The following is a 15,077-nucleotide window of genomic DNA, read 5'->3' as shown; positions in this document are numbered from 1 at the left end:
CATCTGGGCCGGGTGATTTATTAGAAGCCATATCTCTGATTACCTGCTGGATCTCCTCTAGCGTGATAGGGGCTTCCAGGAGTTCGACCTGATCTAAGGTTGGGAAGTTTAGATCCTCCAAGTAGCTTAGGACGTCTGCCACTGTACTTTGAGAGGAAGAGTTGTACAGATTGCTATAAAAATCTTTAAAACAGTTTGTGATAGATGGGCCGTCAGTCAGCTCCACCCCGCCCTGGTTTTTGATCTTAAGGACCGTATTAGTTTTATTTCCCCGCCTAATGAGGCTGGCCAGTAGGTGACTGGATTGATTTCCCAGTTCAAAATAATATTGTTTGGTAAAGAATAATTTGCGCTTAGCTTTAGCATATATTTGGTGTTTGTGGAGCCGGAGTAGGCTAAGCCAGGTTATTTTGTTGGCATCTGTAGGGTTGGATGTGTATATCTTTTCCGCCTCTATTGTCTGGGATTCTAATTCTCTGTCGGCCTGGGCTGTCGATTTTTTAATGTATGATATGGCGGACTTGAGGAATCCCCTTACGTAGGCCTTTAGGGTGTCCCATTTCAGAGCAGGGTGGGTATTCTCACTGTGAGCCTCTAAGAACAGGGATATGTGGAAAGGTACTTGATCATCTGGTCCGATTAGCTTCAACCAAAAGGGATGGAGCCTCCAAGTGGGTACTATATTTTGTTGGGGAAATTTCAACGTTAACAGTATGGGGCTATGATCGGATACGCCGCGTGGGCAGTGCGTGATTTTGGAAAGGAATATTGCCAGTTCCGCTGAGCTAAATATATAGTCAATTCTTGCCAGTGCGCTATGTCCCGGGGAATGGCAGGTGAACTCCTGCACATCAGGGTGTTTGAATCGCCAGAGATCGATCCAGCCGACACTGTCGATTAATTGTTTAAGGGAAGAGCTTTGGGTGGGGGTCGTATTAGGGGATATGTGGAATCTATCTACGGCTGAGTCCATTACCATATTAAAATCCCCTAGGCAAATCACCCCCGCCGAGGGGTATTGATGAGCGTATGTTATAGCGGATTGTAAAAGATGGAGGTTATTATGAGGTGGGTTATAGATAGATAGGATAATGTAAGGTTTGGAGTCTATTTCTCCGAATATGAATATAAACCTTCCCTCGGGGTCCCTGCGAATGTTGATGGGGTTCCAACGTAATGACCTATGGATGAGCACGGAGACGCCCCTAGAGGAGGAGGTGTGGAAGGAGTGAGCCGCCCATTGCACCCAAGGCTTTGCCAGGGTGTCGGCCTTTTCCCCAATAAGATGGGTCTCTTGCAAACTTATAATGTGTGCGTTAGTTTGCCGAATATACGCGAAGACCGCTCTTCGCTTAAGGGCGGTGCCGAGACCTCGGACGTTCCAACTAAGACATTTTAGAGTCATTGCTGACTGTGTGGATATGTGTTTGAAGTGTTGCCTCTGTGTCCCTAGAGTAGGGAGAAAGGGGGAAGATCTGTGGGTGTAGGGAGGGGAGTTGTGTCGATGCAGACCTGCTAAGAATATTATTGGAGAGCAGATTATAACATTTTAAACCTTTAACCTCTGACATTTTGCTTAATTTCAGCATAAATGTCAAAAACATCAAACAAGAATAAAACAATTTAGCTACAATCTATACAGAAGTAGCAGATGTTCCTCTAATATGGGGGGGGGGGGGGGAAATATCCCGGTGGCCTACAGAGGATCATGGGCGTTTGCCAGATCTGTTGGCAATTTAAAGATATTGTCGCCCCATGCTTCAGCGTCTATAGGTCAGGGGGGTATCAGTCGCACAAGATTATGAGTTCAGAGTCCTGCCATAGATGTTGTGGGTTCAATCGTCTTCCAGTATTTGCGGGTGCATATCCAGCCACTCCGAGGCCTCGGTGGGGGATTGAAGAAAAACCACTTTTCCTTGGGCTACGATACGTAGGCGGGCTGGGTACGCCATTGAATAAGGGATGTTTCTTTCTTTGAACTTTCTTTTGGCGTCTATGAAAGTAGCCCTTTGCTTTTGTAGCTCGGCTGAAAAGTCAGGGAATATAGAGATTATTGCGTTATTATACTTTAATGGGCCCTTTAGTCTAGCTTGACGAAGTGCCGCATCCCGATCTCTGCAGTTCAGAATCCTCACTAGGAAAGGGCGCGGGGGGGCTCCCGGTTGCGGTGGTTTTGTTGGGACCCGGTGGGCTCTTTCCACTACAAAGTGCGTGGAGAAGGTCTCGTCACTTAGCAAAGACTTCAGCCATGTTTCGGCGAATGTTTCTGGGTGGGAGCCTTCGGACTTCTCGGGCAGGCCAATTATCCGTAGATTGTTACGGCGTGACCTGTTTTCTAGGTCATCCGTCTTGGATTGGCAATATTCTGCTACTCGCGTGGCTTTTTTAACTGCCGCAGAGAGCGGGCGTAAGGAGTCCTCTGCGTTGGAGATGCGATCCTCCATTTCCCGCATTCTACCTCTCATGTTCTGCAAGTCTTGTCTCAGGAGCGAGACGTCAGACTTTATCTCTGCTATTTTATTAGTGAGAGAGGACTTGCAGGTATTGATTGCTTCGAGGAGCTGTCGCATAGTCGGTTCCAGCGGCTGCCCGCTCTCGTCTTCGGGCTCCCTCATCTGGGTGGGTCGTACTGGCCGCAGTGTATGATCTGGGGTCTTAGAGTGGGCAAACTCCTTTAGCTTTTCTGCTGCCGAGCCACTTTTGGCTCGTGTGCTCATGGTGAAAGACGTGGATTGGTATAGTGGTTTATGGAAGTAAGTGGCCCTTCCTCTTCTCCGTCCCGAGATTTTAGGTTTCAGTGGGTTAATGCGTCTCTTACAGAACTTAGATGTTATCAGCAAGAGTCTTTGTAGTTATGCAGTTAGTGGTTGTTAGAGGGTAGGAATCTTTTCCCGCTTAGCGTAGTGTGGTATATAAAGTATCAAGAGATATTGATTATAGTAAAGTCTAGAGGGCAGTTCCGGTGGTTTTGGCGTGGTTTTGCAACACTTAAATGTTAACGGTTACACAGTCCTTGTAATTTGCACTTATATTGGTTGTTAAGGAGCGGAAGTTTCTGCCTTTTCCCGTTCAGTGTATAACGAGTATGAGAGAAGTGACTTATGGCGGGCGTCTTATGGTAAAGTCGACAGTTTTGGTGCGGCTTTGCAGGATTTAGATGTGATTAGCTATCCAGTCCTTAGTTATGTGGTTGCCGTAGTTGTTAGAGGGTGAAGGTCCCGCGCCCGGGGCCGCAATTGTATAGGATTTAGTCGAGTCTATGCCCAGTTGTAAAAGAAAAATTAGAAAGTGGCGCTGGCTCCTTGCCACGACACTGTTCGCCACGGGCAGAGGATCGGGCGGACGGGGGTTTTGAACGTAAGTAGTCCGTTCCTCGCGCCCTCCCTCAGGTGGTGTTATGCAGTAATGACAATAGCTGAGGATGTTTTGTTCCCCCCAGGCGGGGTAGTAGGGGTCTATTGTTGTAGATTATATGCCTGGTGTATATTCCCGGAGGGATCAATGTCTCTTGATGAGTGCGTTGTCTCTCTGCTGGTTACTTACAGTTCAGTTGCCGGCTCCGCAGGACCGGGTTCGGGAAGGAGAGTATTGCGGTGCGAGGTTTCGGGGGCCGCCAGGTGTCGCGAGCTGGGCCGCAGGTAGCTGGTCAGCGGTGTGATGGTCAGGCCGGCCTCGGTTCCGGTTGGGTCCGTGGCTGTCTATCCGGTAGCCGTACCGGCCAGAAGAACTCCCAGCTCGCTGATTTGCAGGTGAGGCGGCCGCTGAGGCTTAGATCAGGGCTTTTGTGCGACGTCCAGCCCCACTGGGGGACCGTGGTGGGATGTTACAGGGCGGTCTACCAGGCTGTGTTACCCGCACAGCCCCTGCACGGGGAGAAGAGAACCGGAGGCTGCGAGCCAGGTAGCCCCTCCCGTCCAGGAGGGGGTTAATCTCTCGCCGGCTGCAGAGTCTTCAGTCGCTCGGAGTCGAACGTTGGAGCGAGCCGCGGACCCGGCAACAGGCACCGCTTCTCCTAGGATCGCGGGGCGGGCTCCCCAGCCCGGAGGGATGGCTCCCGCGCGGTCCGCGCGTCGGCACAGGCAGGCGGCAGCGAAGGTCTCGGGGCGGCCGAAGCGGCTTGCGAGCCGCGGCTCTCCCCCCCCCCCCCCCGTCCCAGCGCAGCAGCACCCTCCCCCTCCCGGGGGGGGGGGGGGGGGGTGAGCCGCTCCGTCCCGGGGTCCGGGATCCAGCCGGCGGTGATCGGGGGGGGGGGAGGGTCGGCTCGAGCGGGGTGACCGGGTCCCGAGGAAGGCTCACCGGGCAGGTCTCAGCCAGCAGAAGCGGGCTCACAGGTCCTTACCCGGCTCTGTGGACAGGAGGCTTGGGAGGTCAGCGTCGGAGGGAGCGCGGGAAAACAGGCAATGGCGCCGCTCCTCTTCTTCCCCGGCCCGCGGCTCCGTTAAGGGCACAGGAGACTCCAATCTCCTCCAGACGCGGTTTCAACGTCCCCTCAGGATTTAGGAGGTCCTGGATAATGTCTGGGGTCTCAGGATGTGACTCTGGCCAGGATTATAGCAGGATTTTAGGCTTTCCCTTAGGGAGCTCTCCTCACGTGCGACTGCTCATGTCGGTCGCTGGCCACGCCCCCCCCTTATGGTTGATTTTGAGCTACTGTACCACCACCAGAATTATCCTTCTCAGTAGCGTGTCCAGTAAATGTCACTCAGTGACTCTTACAATGGGCCTTGCTGCCTAGTTCACCACAGCTTTTGCTGTCGTATCACTCCTGCTGCAAACAGGTCTAATGAAGAGTGTATTAGGGAATTGGAGGAATCCTCTTATATGTCCTGATCAGGTGTGTTCTATTATTCTGCAGGATAAAGTTGGTGAGTTTGCCAAACTATCTAAAATTGAGCTCCTTGAAGCAACAGAGAAGTCCATTGGACCTCCGGAGATGTACAACTATCACTGTGAATTGAAAAACTTCAGGAAAAATGAGAAAGAACTTGAGGTACTGTGTTGCGTCAAGGCAAAACTCCATGCCACACTTCCATTACTTACTAACCTTAATATACCTTGTACTATTCTACTGTGCACTAACTACTCATATCTGATGCCCCCTCCTTTCCAGCTATCAATCATCAGTGCAAGGGATTTATTAAACATAATGTTCCAGAATTTTGGTTCGAACTGCGCCAAAAAGTAAAGTACAAGGCAAATGTAAAAGTTATGTTTTAGGCACTTTTTGCAGATTTCAGTGACTGAAAGAAATCACCACATATAGTCATTTGTGCTGATCCGTGCTGGTTATTCTCTATAACAACCAATCACAGCGCAGCTTTCATGTTACCTCAGTGGTATAATATATAACAACCAATCACAGCGCAGCTTTCATGTTACCTCAGCAGTATAATATAGATCAACCAATCACAGCGCAGCTTTCACGTTACCTCAGCAGTATAATATAGATCAACCAATCACAGAGCAGCTTTCACGTTACCTCAGCAGTAACTTTCTACATTTCAATATACAGCAAAACACAGATTAGATTTAAAAAAAAAAAAACCCACGCGGACGAAGTAACAAGCTGGTAACCTATAAAATCCTTGGTATTGTCATCAGGAGCCGAGGAGCTTTGTTATGCCGCAGGCAGCTGATATTAGGGCATTGCTCTAGCTGTAAACTGGCCGCACACATTAGATTAATATTGAATGGATTTCTATGTTTATTTTGGATCCTTTTAGGATTCCTGTAAAAGCAAAGAAGAATTTTTGGAGAAGCTAAAGCAAAGAAATGAGAGATACAAGCAAGATGTTGAAAGATACTATGAGAGGAAACGCCACCTCGATAAAATAGAGATGCTCGAAAAGAAACGTCCTTGGGTGGTAAGTCTGCCGTTAGGGCTTCTTCACACGAGCAGGTTTGTTTCAGCTGGTTAATTCTTACTGTTGCTTTCGCTTCTACATTTTGCATACGCAAAGAACATCCAGCATGCTGTATTTTGACACGCATTTGCGTACTAAATACACCATAGGCGACTGATGCCCACATAATTGCACAATGAACTTCACAATTTTGGGGGAAAAACACATCAGGGATTAATTGGGCTGCATAGCCTTTAAAATCACGGCGCGACTGTGTCCAGCACCGATGGGAACTGTCCACAGCAGCGCAAAAAATACTGTAAAATGTGCAGATACATGAAATAGTGCGGACTTCACTGTGCAGAAAGTCACGGTATTGTGGTTTTTGCACTTACACTCGTGTGAAGAAGCCATCGATCTGTTTTTTTTATAGGTTGCATGTCTATTTTGTACAAAAGTACAGCCATATATAATTTGCCAACATGCTGAATAGCAAAGTAAAGCATGCCTGTAAAAAAACATATTCGTGCCCGTGGTTGACTTCTGACAAACTTTTAAAGTCGGTGTAAACTGTTAACCAATATCCGTCGCCTTATAAAACCTAAATTGACAACTTTAAACATTTTAAGAAAGCTGTTTTCAACATATTTGCAACATATTTCACGAGGCCAAACAAAAATTCGTAAGGTAATAATTTAGGCTCTAATGGGTAAATGACTCCTTCCCCCCCCCCCCCCCCCCCTCACCCCCTTCCTTCCTTCTCCTTTGGCAGGAATATGAAAATGTGCGACTGCAACATCAAGAGGTAAAGCAGATACGTGATGAGATGAAAGCGGAGTTGAAGCAGAAACAAGTGTCACAAGCTCCACTTAACCAAAAACTTCAACAATATGACAAGCAACATAAGCAAATCGATGGCAGAATTAAGGAGAAAGTGAGCATTACTAGCCAAATACTTCTATTCAGCAGTAACCTCCAATTTTGTTGTTGCATGTGCTTTTGTCCACGCCTTACATTGCTGTCTCTGACTTGACTCATGGTGCAGGACATGAATACTTTTGGCATAATGAGTTAACCCATTCCTGCACTGTGCCATAATAGCATTCTGTGGACAGAGGCTACGTATTAATATTATTCAATAGTATCACTCATTCAGTGTAACCACAAAAAATAGGTCACTATTCATTTGAGGATGTTTAGCGCTCTGTCAGCGAAAAACCATCGCTGGATCGCAGGCTTCTTGTTGCGTGTAAACACTCCCCGCTTCACATAGAACAGTGTTTCTCAACTCGAGTTGTCAGAGCGCCCCAACAGGTCATGTTTTCAGGATATCCTATGGTAAGAATACCTGTGGCAATGTCTGAGGACCGACAATAATTACATCACCTGTGCAAGACTGAGGAAATCCTGAAAACATGACCTGTTGGCAGTCCCTGAGGACCGGAGTTGGGAAGCAGTAACATAGAAGGTGAAGCAATGAGCAAGAAGCCAGCGATGTCTTTCAGTCTAAACGCTCTGCAATAGTGCTAATGACCTTAGTGGTGACTTATTATAAAAGCTATCAAGGGATAGCAAGTTTAAGGCCTCATGTCCACGGGGAAAATCAGGCCCGCTACGGATTCTCCATGGAGAATCCGTAGCGGGTCCCTCCTGCCCTGCGGACATGAGGGCTGAAAATAAGAATTACTCACCTCTCCGCACGCTCCGGATCTTCCATTCTTCGCAGCCTGTTCTTCTCTCCGTCGCGGACGGATCTTTTTTCTTCGGCCCGGCGGATGTGCTCGGCACGCCGGCTGCGTGCTGGGCACATCCACCAGGCCGAAGAAAGAAGATCCGTCCGCGAAGAAGGGAAGACCCATACCGTCCGGAGCAGGTGAGTCAAATTCTGGTGCGGGTCTCCAGTGGATCCGGACGGCTTCCATAGGCCTCAATAGAAGCCTGCGGGAGCCGTCCCCGCAGGAGACCCACACCTAAATGGAGCATGTCCGGATTTTTTCCTGCACGCGGGACCCGCGCCTGCAGGGAAAAATGACACCCGCAGGCATTTAACTACCTGCAGGTGTCTAATGCATCCCTATGGGGCGTGGATCCGCGTGTGGGAAAAACGCTGCGGATTTTAATTCATAATTTGCCCGTGGACATGAGGCCTAAGTCCTACAGTGAGACTGAAAAAAAAAAAAAAACGTGGATTGGGGAAAAAAATCCAAGGTAAAAAATGATCATTGTTATAGTTCTTCTGAATTTCTTTGCATTTGCAAAAAGGATTGTGAAAACTTATGCAAAATATATTAAAATTAGGCAAGAGATAACATTTTTATTTCTTAAACAGAGTTTAGGTTTGATGACCTGCATAAAACTTTCTTATTACTTCCAGGTGGTTGAAATTAGGGAAACATCTCAGAAATGCAAACAGAAACAGGAGCTATTGGAAAGAAAAGACAAAGAGGTTCGTATGTTCCTCGATGCATCCGTTTCTAAGTTGTTCTCGTCATTCTTTTTAATCTTGAATGTAACAGTCTTCATTCCATGTTTAAATGAATCAGATAGAAGAAGTTGAGCAGAAACTAAGAATGCGAAAAGATGAAGAATTAGACCGGCAAAAGAAGATTTACAACATTCGTAAGATGATCGAGGACTGGCAAAACGAGCTGAAGTCTATAGCTAACCAGGACAGTCTTCAGCCAGAAATTGATGCCATCGGGAGGGAGTTGAGGCAGATCCAGGATGAGAAGTCCAACGTGGAAAGTGAAATGAGCGACTTGCGAATGGAGAAACAAAACTTGGAAAGAGAAATGAGAGGTAGTTACATGGTTGCCGTTTTGTTCATAGCTTCTTTGTTGCTAGAAATGGCAATTATGTATAAAGCGTTAAGGGCGTTTTACACGGCGCAATTATCGTGCGAATTATCGTTAAGTCGAGTGTCTGTGCTTGATGTTTGGTACAAACGCATGAAATAACTGAACGATCAGTGATAAATCGGTAGATACTCACTGGTTGGATCTTTCATCGGCTGCAAATGCTTTTGTATAAACAGGTGTCGTCATGACGAGGGTTGACGATATGATCCAATGAACGATCAGAGCTGACCGCCCCCCCCCCCCCAATAGCATGTTTATGGGCAGTATTTGCTGTGGAATCTGGAATTCTGCAGCAAATACTGTCCATAAACATGCAAATCTGCCCTTGTGCCAGCGGCCTAAAGTATACAATATAAAAAGCAGCGCTGTTCTTAACATTGCATATAGTTATTCTATCTGTATTCAATGTATATGTTAACCGTGTATTAGAAATGTGATGTGAACAGCCCCTGAAGAAGGACACGTCTGAATATATGCAAGAATCCTCATGGTGACCACAATCCTTCATTAGCCATTGTGAAGAATTACGTCATTATTATTCGACTGTGAACAAGACATGCGTGACTTTGTGATAGTGGAGCTGGTGTTTCCTGTGAACCCACAGCAATGGCGTTACAACCTGCCTTCACACCATTTATTTCCTACATATTATTGTAGTTGAAGCATTTTTTCATCTGTCTCACATTCATTGGAACCCAGACAGTCGTGTTTAAATTACAGCTTTGTATGTGTGAATTAATGGTTTTTCCACTGTTCCTCTTCAGATAAAGCTAATCGCATACAGCAGTTTGATAATCTGCTAAATTTGAAACAAGAAAAATTGCGGAAGAGGTTTGCAGACACTCATAATGCCATTGTGTGGTTGCGAGAAAATAAAGAGCAGTTTAAGAAGCGTGTGTGTTTGCCCATCATGCTTGAAGTAAGTATCGTCAAGAGGGAACTAACATTTAAAAGTGTAGCGTGTACGTACTGTACTCTTCTTAAGTGGAACCTATCATCACCTTTTGTGAGCCCATAAGTTATGTTATGGGGCTCAAAGGTGAAGGATTGGGGAGTCCAGGAAGCTCCGTTTCATATTCATTGGGTGCCCCTTTCCAGCACGTTGTCACCGCGAAGTTGGCATCTCCAGCAGTCTGGCTGCACATGCACCTGCCATAGAGATGAATGGAACAAGCTACTAGTGTGCACCATCTTCCTGGGGGCACAGTACTGGAAAGGAGTACCTGGTCAGCATGGAACACAGCACCCCAGACTTTTCCTTCACCTATGAGCCCCATAACATAGTTTATGAGACTTAAAGGTGGTGATGATCTATCCTCAGGATAGGCAAATAGTAGTTGATCAGCTGGAATCTGCCACTTGGGACCCACATCAGTGAGCTGTTCATCAGGCCACTGACAGAAGTTTACAGCTCCATACACTTGGCAGTTGCTCGGGTTGGTATTACAGGAACTGTTCCAATTGAATTAAATAATAACCTGGGCGGTTGCCACGTGTACAGAGTTGTCAGCTTCCAATGCAATAAATACTGAATGCTTCCTGATAAACACTGATGAACTGTTGATGATCTATCCCAAGGATAGGTCATCAATAGTTAAGTGGAGAACCTATTTAAAGGCTCCAATTTGTCACAATTGGAACTTGTTATAGTATTGCAATGTTCTAGCAAAACTACTGACAGTCTCCAAATGATATATAATAACCACTCCGTTACCACACTTGACACACTCATCTAGTGTAGACACTTCCATCCCTCCGTTCCTGTCATATTATGGTCACTCTATAGAAGGGGTTTCGGTGGAGGACCCTACTGACCATACATTGATGGACTATCTTAGGCTGGGTTCAAGCTGGGCGGATTTGCCGGGATTAGCCAGCCATGTGTACGAGATTTGTCAAAAAGCTCGTCCACACTGGGTGGTGACTTTGTCGCGCCAAAGCCAACAGAAGCCAGCGCTGCAGCGCGGATTCCCGGGACGCAGCGTGTCCATTCTTTTTTTTTTTTCCTTCTGTGGCCGTGCTTTTCTCTATGAGTGAGCCGGCCGCAACAGAAAAGCATGCGGCTGGTTTTGAAGCTGCGCTTTCCCGGCGGAAATCTCGCAGTGTTTCGCTGCGGCAAAAGTGTGAGATTTCCGCTGAGAATACGACCCGTGTGACCGCAGCCTTAAGGAGCTGCCATCAATTAAAACAAAAATCCTGAACAACCCTTTTAATGTCAAACCAAAGGAATCGTCGACTACGTCTAGTATTATCTGATGCACTAGACACCTGAGCCATCTGCGATGGTTTTTTCCTTTTCTACATTCAAATGTATGTTTTCCCCTTAGCAGTTCTACTGACTGCACACATGCACCAGAGAAGAACATTGGCATGGAAACGATTCAATAAGGCTTTTACAGCTTTTTATATTTTCAAGGTTTTCGTGTTTTATTTGTCATTGTTCAGCAGTACGTCTTTTTATTTTGCACAGATTAATATGAAAAACCACCAGCATGCTAAATACGTGGAGAATCACATTTCTATGAATGACATGCGAGCCTTTGTGTTTGAGAGTCAAGAGGATATGGACACATTTCTGAAAGAGGTAAGCGGAACTATATAAAATAAAGTTCTAGTTTAGCCTGCGAGTATTCTCATTCATTGCAGGCTGCAGAATCTGTGGGTTTGCTGTATGGCCAGGGCTCCAACCCTCTCTCCGAAACACAAAATGCATCGGGATCCAACTGGTCAGCCTGAAGGGTTTTGTCCAGAATTATAAAAAAAAAGGTCTGCTGCCTTTGTAGAAACAGCGCCACACCTGTCCATGTGCCTCGTCTGGTATTGCAGTTCTGCTCTATTCACTTGAATGAGGATTTTATAGTTTTGGTCAACCTTCTTTAGGGCAGTGTAAAATATTTGCAAATATTCTGCAGCCATGTGCATTACAATGTTAGCGAATGGTGTTTTCACAAACTCTGTAGCAGAAAAAATCCGCAGGGGAAGCGAGCCATGCTGCAGACTTTCCAATCTGCCGCAGGCTCTATTTGTTGCGGAAATGGTGCAGATATTCAGAGGAATTAATTCATCGCAATGCAGTGAGTGGAATCTGATGAAATGGCACGAGTTTTCTCCGCAGTGTGTGAACATAGCCTGTTTCCCCGAAAATAAGACGCATCTTATATTAATTTTTGCTCCCAAATATGCGCTACGTCTTATTTTCAGGGGGTGTCTTATTTCGCTGCGGCAAATCCGTCTGTGGCCGCTAATCCCTCAATTGGCCAGCTTTGTGGACGAAACTTCTCAGAAATCTCGTCCACATGGGACAGCAAATCTGTCACGGCAAAGCTGGCAGAAGCCGGTGTTGTGGTGCGGATTCACCGGCCACAGAAACGGAAAAGCGTGCAGCCAGGTCGCTTCAAAACAAGCGGCTGAGTCCCGTGGGTTTTGAAGCAGCGCTTTCCCGGCGGAAATCTCGCTGTTTATCACTGTGGCCAAACTGAGAGATTTCCGCTGGAAATACGCTCTGTGAGAACCCAGCCTTAAGAATCGCACACAGGTTGCCTGACTCACACACAGAGCCATAAAATAAGGGCTGTAAAGTAACGTACCTGTCTGCAGACAAGTTCCTGTACCACTTGTAAGCAGGGATGGTATTGCAGCTTCCGGCCACCAGGGGGAGCTCATTACAACAGACATGTACAGCAGGAACAGAACGTAGAGTATGGACTTTTCCAGCCAGCAAGGGGAGCTCACAACAGGACACTCGTACAGCACAGCAGGGACAGGATAACAGCAGACTGTCTGCAGATCTACCTATACATCTGGGGGTAGGAGACAACGGGGATGGCAGCAGGGGACGGGCCTCTTGACTTGCCTGCACATTTTACTATGCCTTACTATCGGGGGGGCGCCTTATATTTGGGACTTCAGCAAATTTCAGGGGGTGCCTTATTTTCGGGGAAACACGGTATTCTTAAATGAATATGAGCCTTTATTAGAGGAGATCTAGTGGTCAGGGAGCTCCACTGCTGGATGTCAAACTTAATAACATTCAGTAGTGTACCCAGAAGAAAAACACCGCAAACTTTATAAGAAAATGTCTTGCGCAAAATATGTAAAACGCAAAAAAAAAGTTCATTGGCCTTTAGGTTACTTTCACAAGCATAGTTCTATGGAGTGCACGGCCGCTTAGCATTTACGCATAACAATTATCGCACATTTTCGTTTGTTTGATCGAATTTTGTGTGACAATTGTTATGCGTCAATAGGCCATTACTTGCGGATTTGCCTTGGATTTCACCTTATTCATTAGAAGAGGTGAAACCTACTTTGAAGATGTGCTGCAGACTTAAAATCTGCATTGCCGGCAGATCTGATGTAGACTTTCCTCCCCGCGGCATTTTATTAAAAGTTTTTTTTGTTTTTTTTTCTTAAATCTCGTCCACTTTGCTGCTACTATAAGCCATGTGGACTTTCCATACAACATTCAGCTATAAAAATGTGCTATGCTTGCTCCACGTGTGGCGGTACTGTAAAACCTATTTCCTGATATGAGTGACTGGGGTGTATAGTTAAAAAAAAACTCCATTTGTTTAGGAATCCCTTGCTTTTACTTTATTTTCACATCGTGCTTAAATTGCCCACCCCTCGTCTATTTTCTCTGTTGAGGAAAACCTGCCGGATCCTTATCTGCAGGCTGTACGGTAGAGTGTCACACGCCGATTTCAGTGGTCTGTCCTTTAATGCATTCTGCCATTCAGGAAAACGTACTTCTGAGAGTTCCCAGCACGTTGCAGGGTCCGGTGCTGCTCATTAAAGAGAACCTCTTAGCAACTGTAAGCAACATAAACTAAGTGATGTTTTTTATAGTTTAGGTGACGTGGAGTCAGAGGAGCGGTCTCCTCACCTGGTCCCCCGTCCCTGCGGTGTTCCCTGGCAAAGTCAGCTTGTGCCAGCAACTTGACTTGTTCCACTTGTGCATCTACCATTCATCTCATAGGAGGTGCACAAGGGTGCGTACTGACTTTGCCTGGGCTCACTGCTGGAACGGAGGGCTGGGTGAGTAGGAGGCACAGCTCCCTGTCACCTAAACGATAAAAACCATAACTTAGTTTATGGTGCCTGTAGTTGCTGACTAGTTCCCATTGACGCCCCCCCCCCCCTTATACTCCTCCCTCTTGCAGATGACTGATGGGCCTCTGCATGTCTCTATGGATATAGAGAGACCTATCCATCTTTTGTAAGAGGGAGGTCGGGGAAGCAGTAAGTATATTATTGATTAAAGCTTATTCTCCTTTCTTAAACCACATTTAGGTCCGTGACAATCGGAGACTAAGAGTCAATGCTGTTTGTTCCCCTGAGGAACAATTTGCAGATAAGAACCCATCAAAGCCAATATCGGAGTTACAGTAAGTCACCTGTTTTATTTCTATTACTTCTATAGCACCAACATTTTTCCCTGACAGAAGTAGTTATGTAGCATCTGCACACGGCATGACGACGACGACCTTTCATATAGCGTCAACATATTCCGCAGCAGGCTGGTCATCAGTCAATATCTACATATGTACAAATACTGAGTCTTGGGTTAAGTTGGGTGGCTGCACATTAGTCTGCACTGAACATTTAGCTCCCTCATATTGCAATCTGGCTCTCTGCATGCTATTAGGGGATGTGGTGATTGGGCCTTCTTTTCCTCCAAGATGGCCGCCGGGATCTTCACCCACGATGCACCGCGGGTCTTCTCCCATGGTGCACCGTGGGCTCTGTGCGGTCCATTGCAGATTCCAGCCTCCTGATTGGCTGGAATCGGCACACGTGACGGGGCGGAGCTACGCGATGACGCATAGAAGGGGGCGGAGTCAGAACGCCGCTCGTGCCCGGACCGACCAGAAGAGAGAAGACCCTTCTGCGCAAGCGCGTCTAATCGGGCGATTAGACGCTGAAATTAGACGGCACCATGGAGACTGGGACGCCAGCGCAGGGAAGGTGAGTATATAACTTCTGTATGGCACATATTTCATGCACGATGTATATTACAAAGTGCATGTATATGGCCATACAGAAGTGTTTACCTTAACTTGTCATCGCGGGACAACCCCTTTAATGGCAACGAGAGTATCGTGGGAGGGATGGTGGTTTTGATGGCTGGCGATTTTAGACAGACTCTGCCTGTAATAAGTAGGGACTAGAGATGAGCGAGTATACTCGCTAAGGCACATTACTCGAGCGAGTAGTGCCTTAGCCGAGTATCTCCCCGCTCGTCTTTAAAGATTGGGGAGCGGCGGGGAAGAGCTGGGAGGAACGGAGGGGAGATCTCTCCCCCTCCCCACTCCCCTGCAACTCACCTGTCACCCGTGCCGGCCCCCGAATCTTTAGAGACGAGCGGGGAGATACT

The 15,077-nt window shown here is 46.9% G+C and overlaps 1 protein-coding gene across 2 annotated transcripts in view; it reads left to right on the top strand.

Annotated features, from left to right (window-relative positions):
• Positions 1-15,077, top strand: part of SMC5 (structural maintenance of chromosomes 5) — a 96,286-nt gene that overhangs the window by 21,001 nt on the left and 60,208 nt on the right. For both annotated transcript variants that reach the window (XM_066604185.1, XM_066604184.1), the window contains exons 5-12: positions 4,856-4,990; positions 5,724-5,864; positions 6,616-6,777; positions 8,218-8,289; positions 8,387-8,642; positions 9,466-9,620; positions 11,172-11,285; positions 13,994-14,088. In XM_066604185.1, coding sequence (XP_066460282.1) covers positions 4,856-4,990; positions 5,724-5,864; positions 6,616-6,777; positions 8,218-8,289; positions 8,387-8,642; positions 9,466-9,620; positions 11,172-11,285; positions 13,994-14,088 — 1,130 coding nt within the window. The remainder of the gene's footprint in view (positions 1-4,855; positions 4,991-5,723; positions 5,865-6,615; positions 6,778-8,217; positions 8,290-8,386; positions 8,643-9,465; positions 9,621-11,171; positions 11,286-13,993; positions 14,089-15,077) is intronic.

This window comes from Eleutherodactylus coqui, chromosome 5 (genome assembly GCF_035609145.1).
Source record: "Eleutherodactylus coqui strain aEleCoq1 chromosome 5, aEleCoq1.hap1, whole genome shotgun sequence".
NCBI classification, from domain to species: domain Eukaryota; kingdom Metazoa; phylum Chordata; class Amphibia; order Anura; family Eleutherodactylidae; genus Eleutherodactylus; species Eleutherodactylus coqui.
Note: the sequence above shows the minus strand (reverse complement) of the source record. Positions and strands in the feature narration are given on the sequence as shown.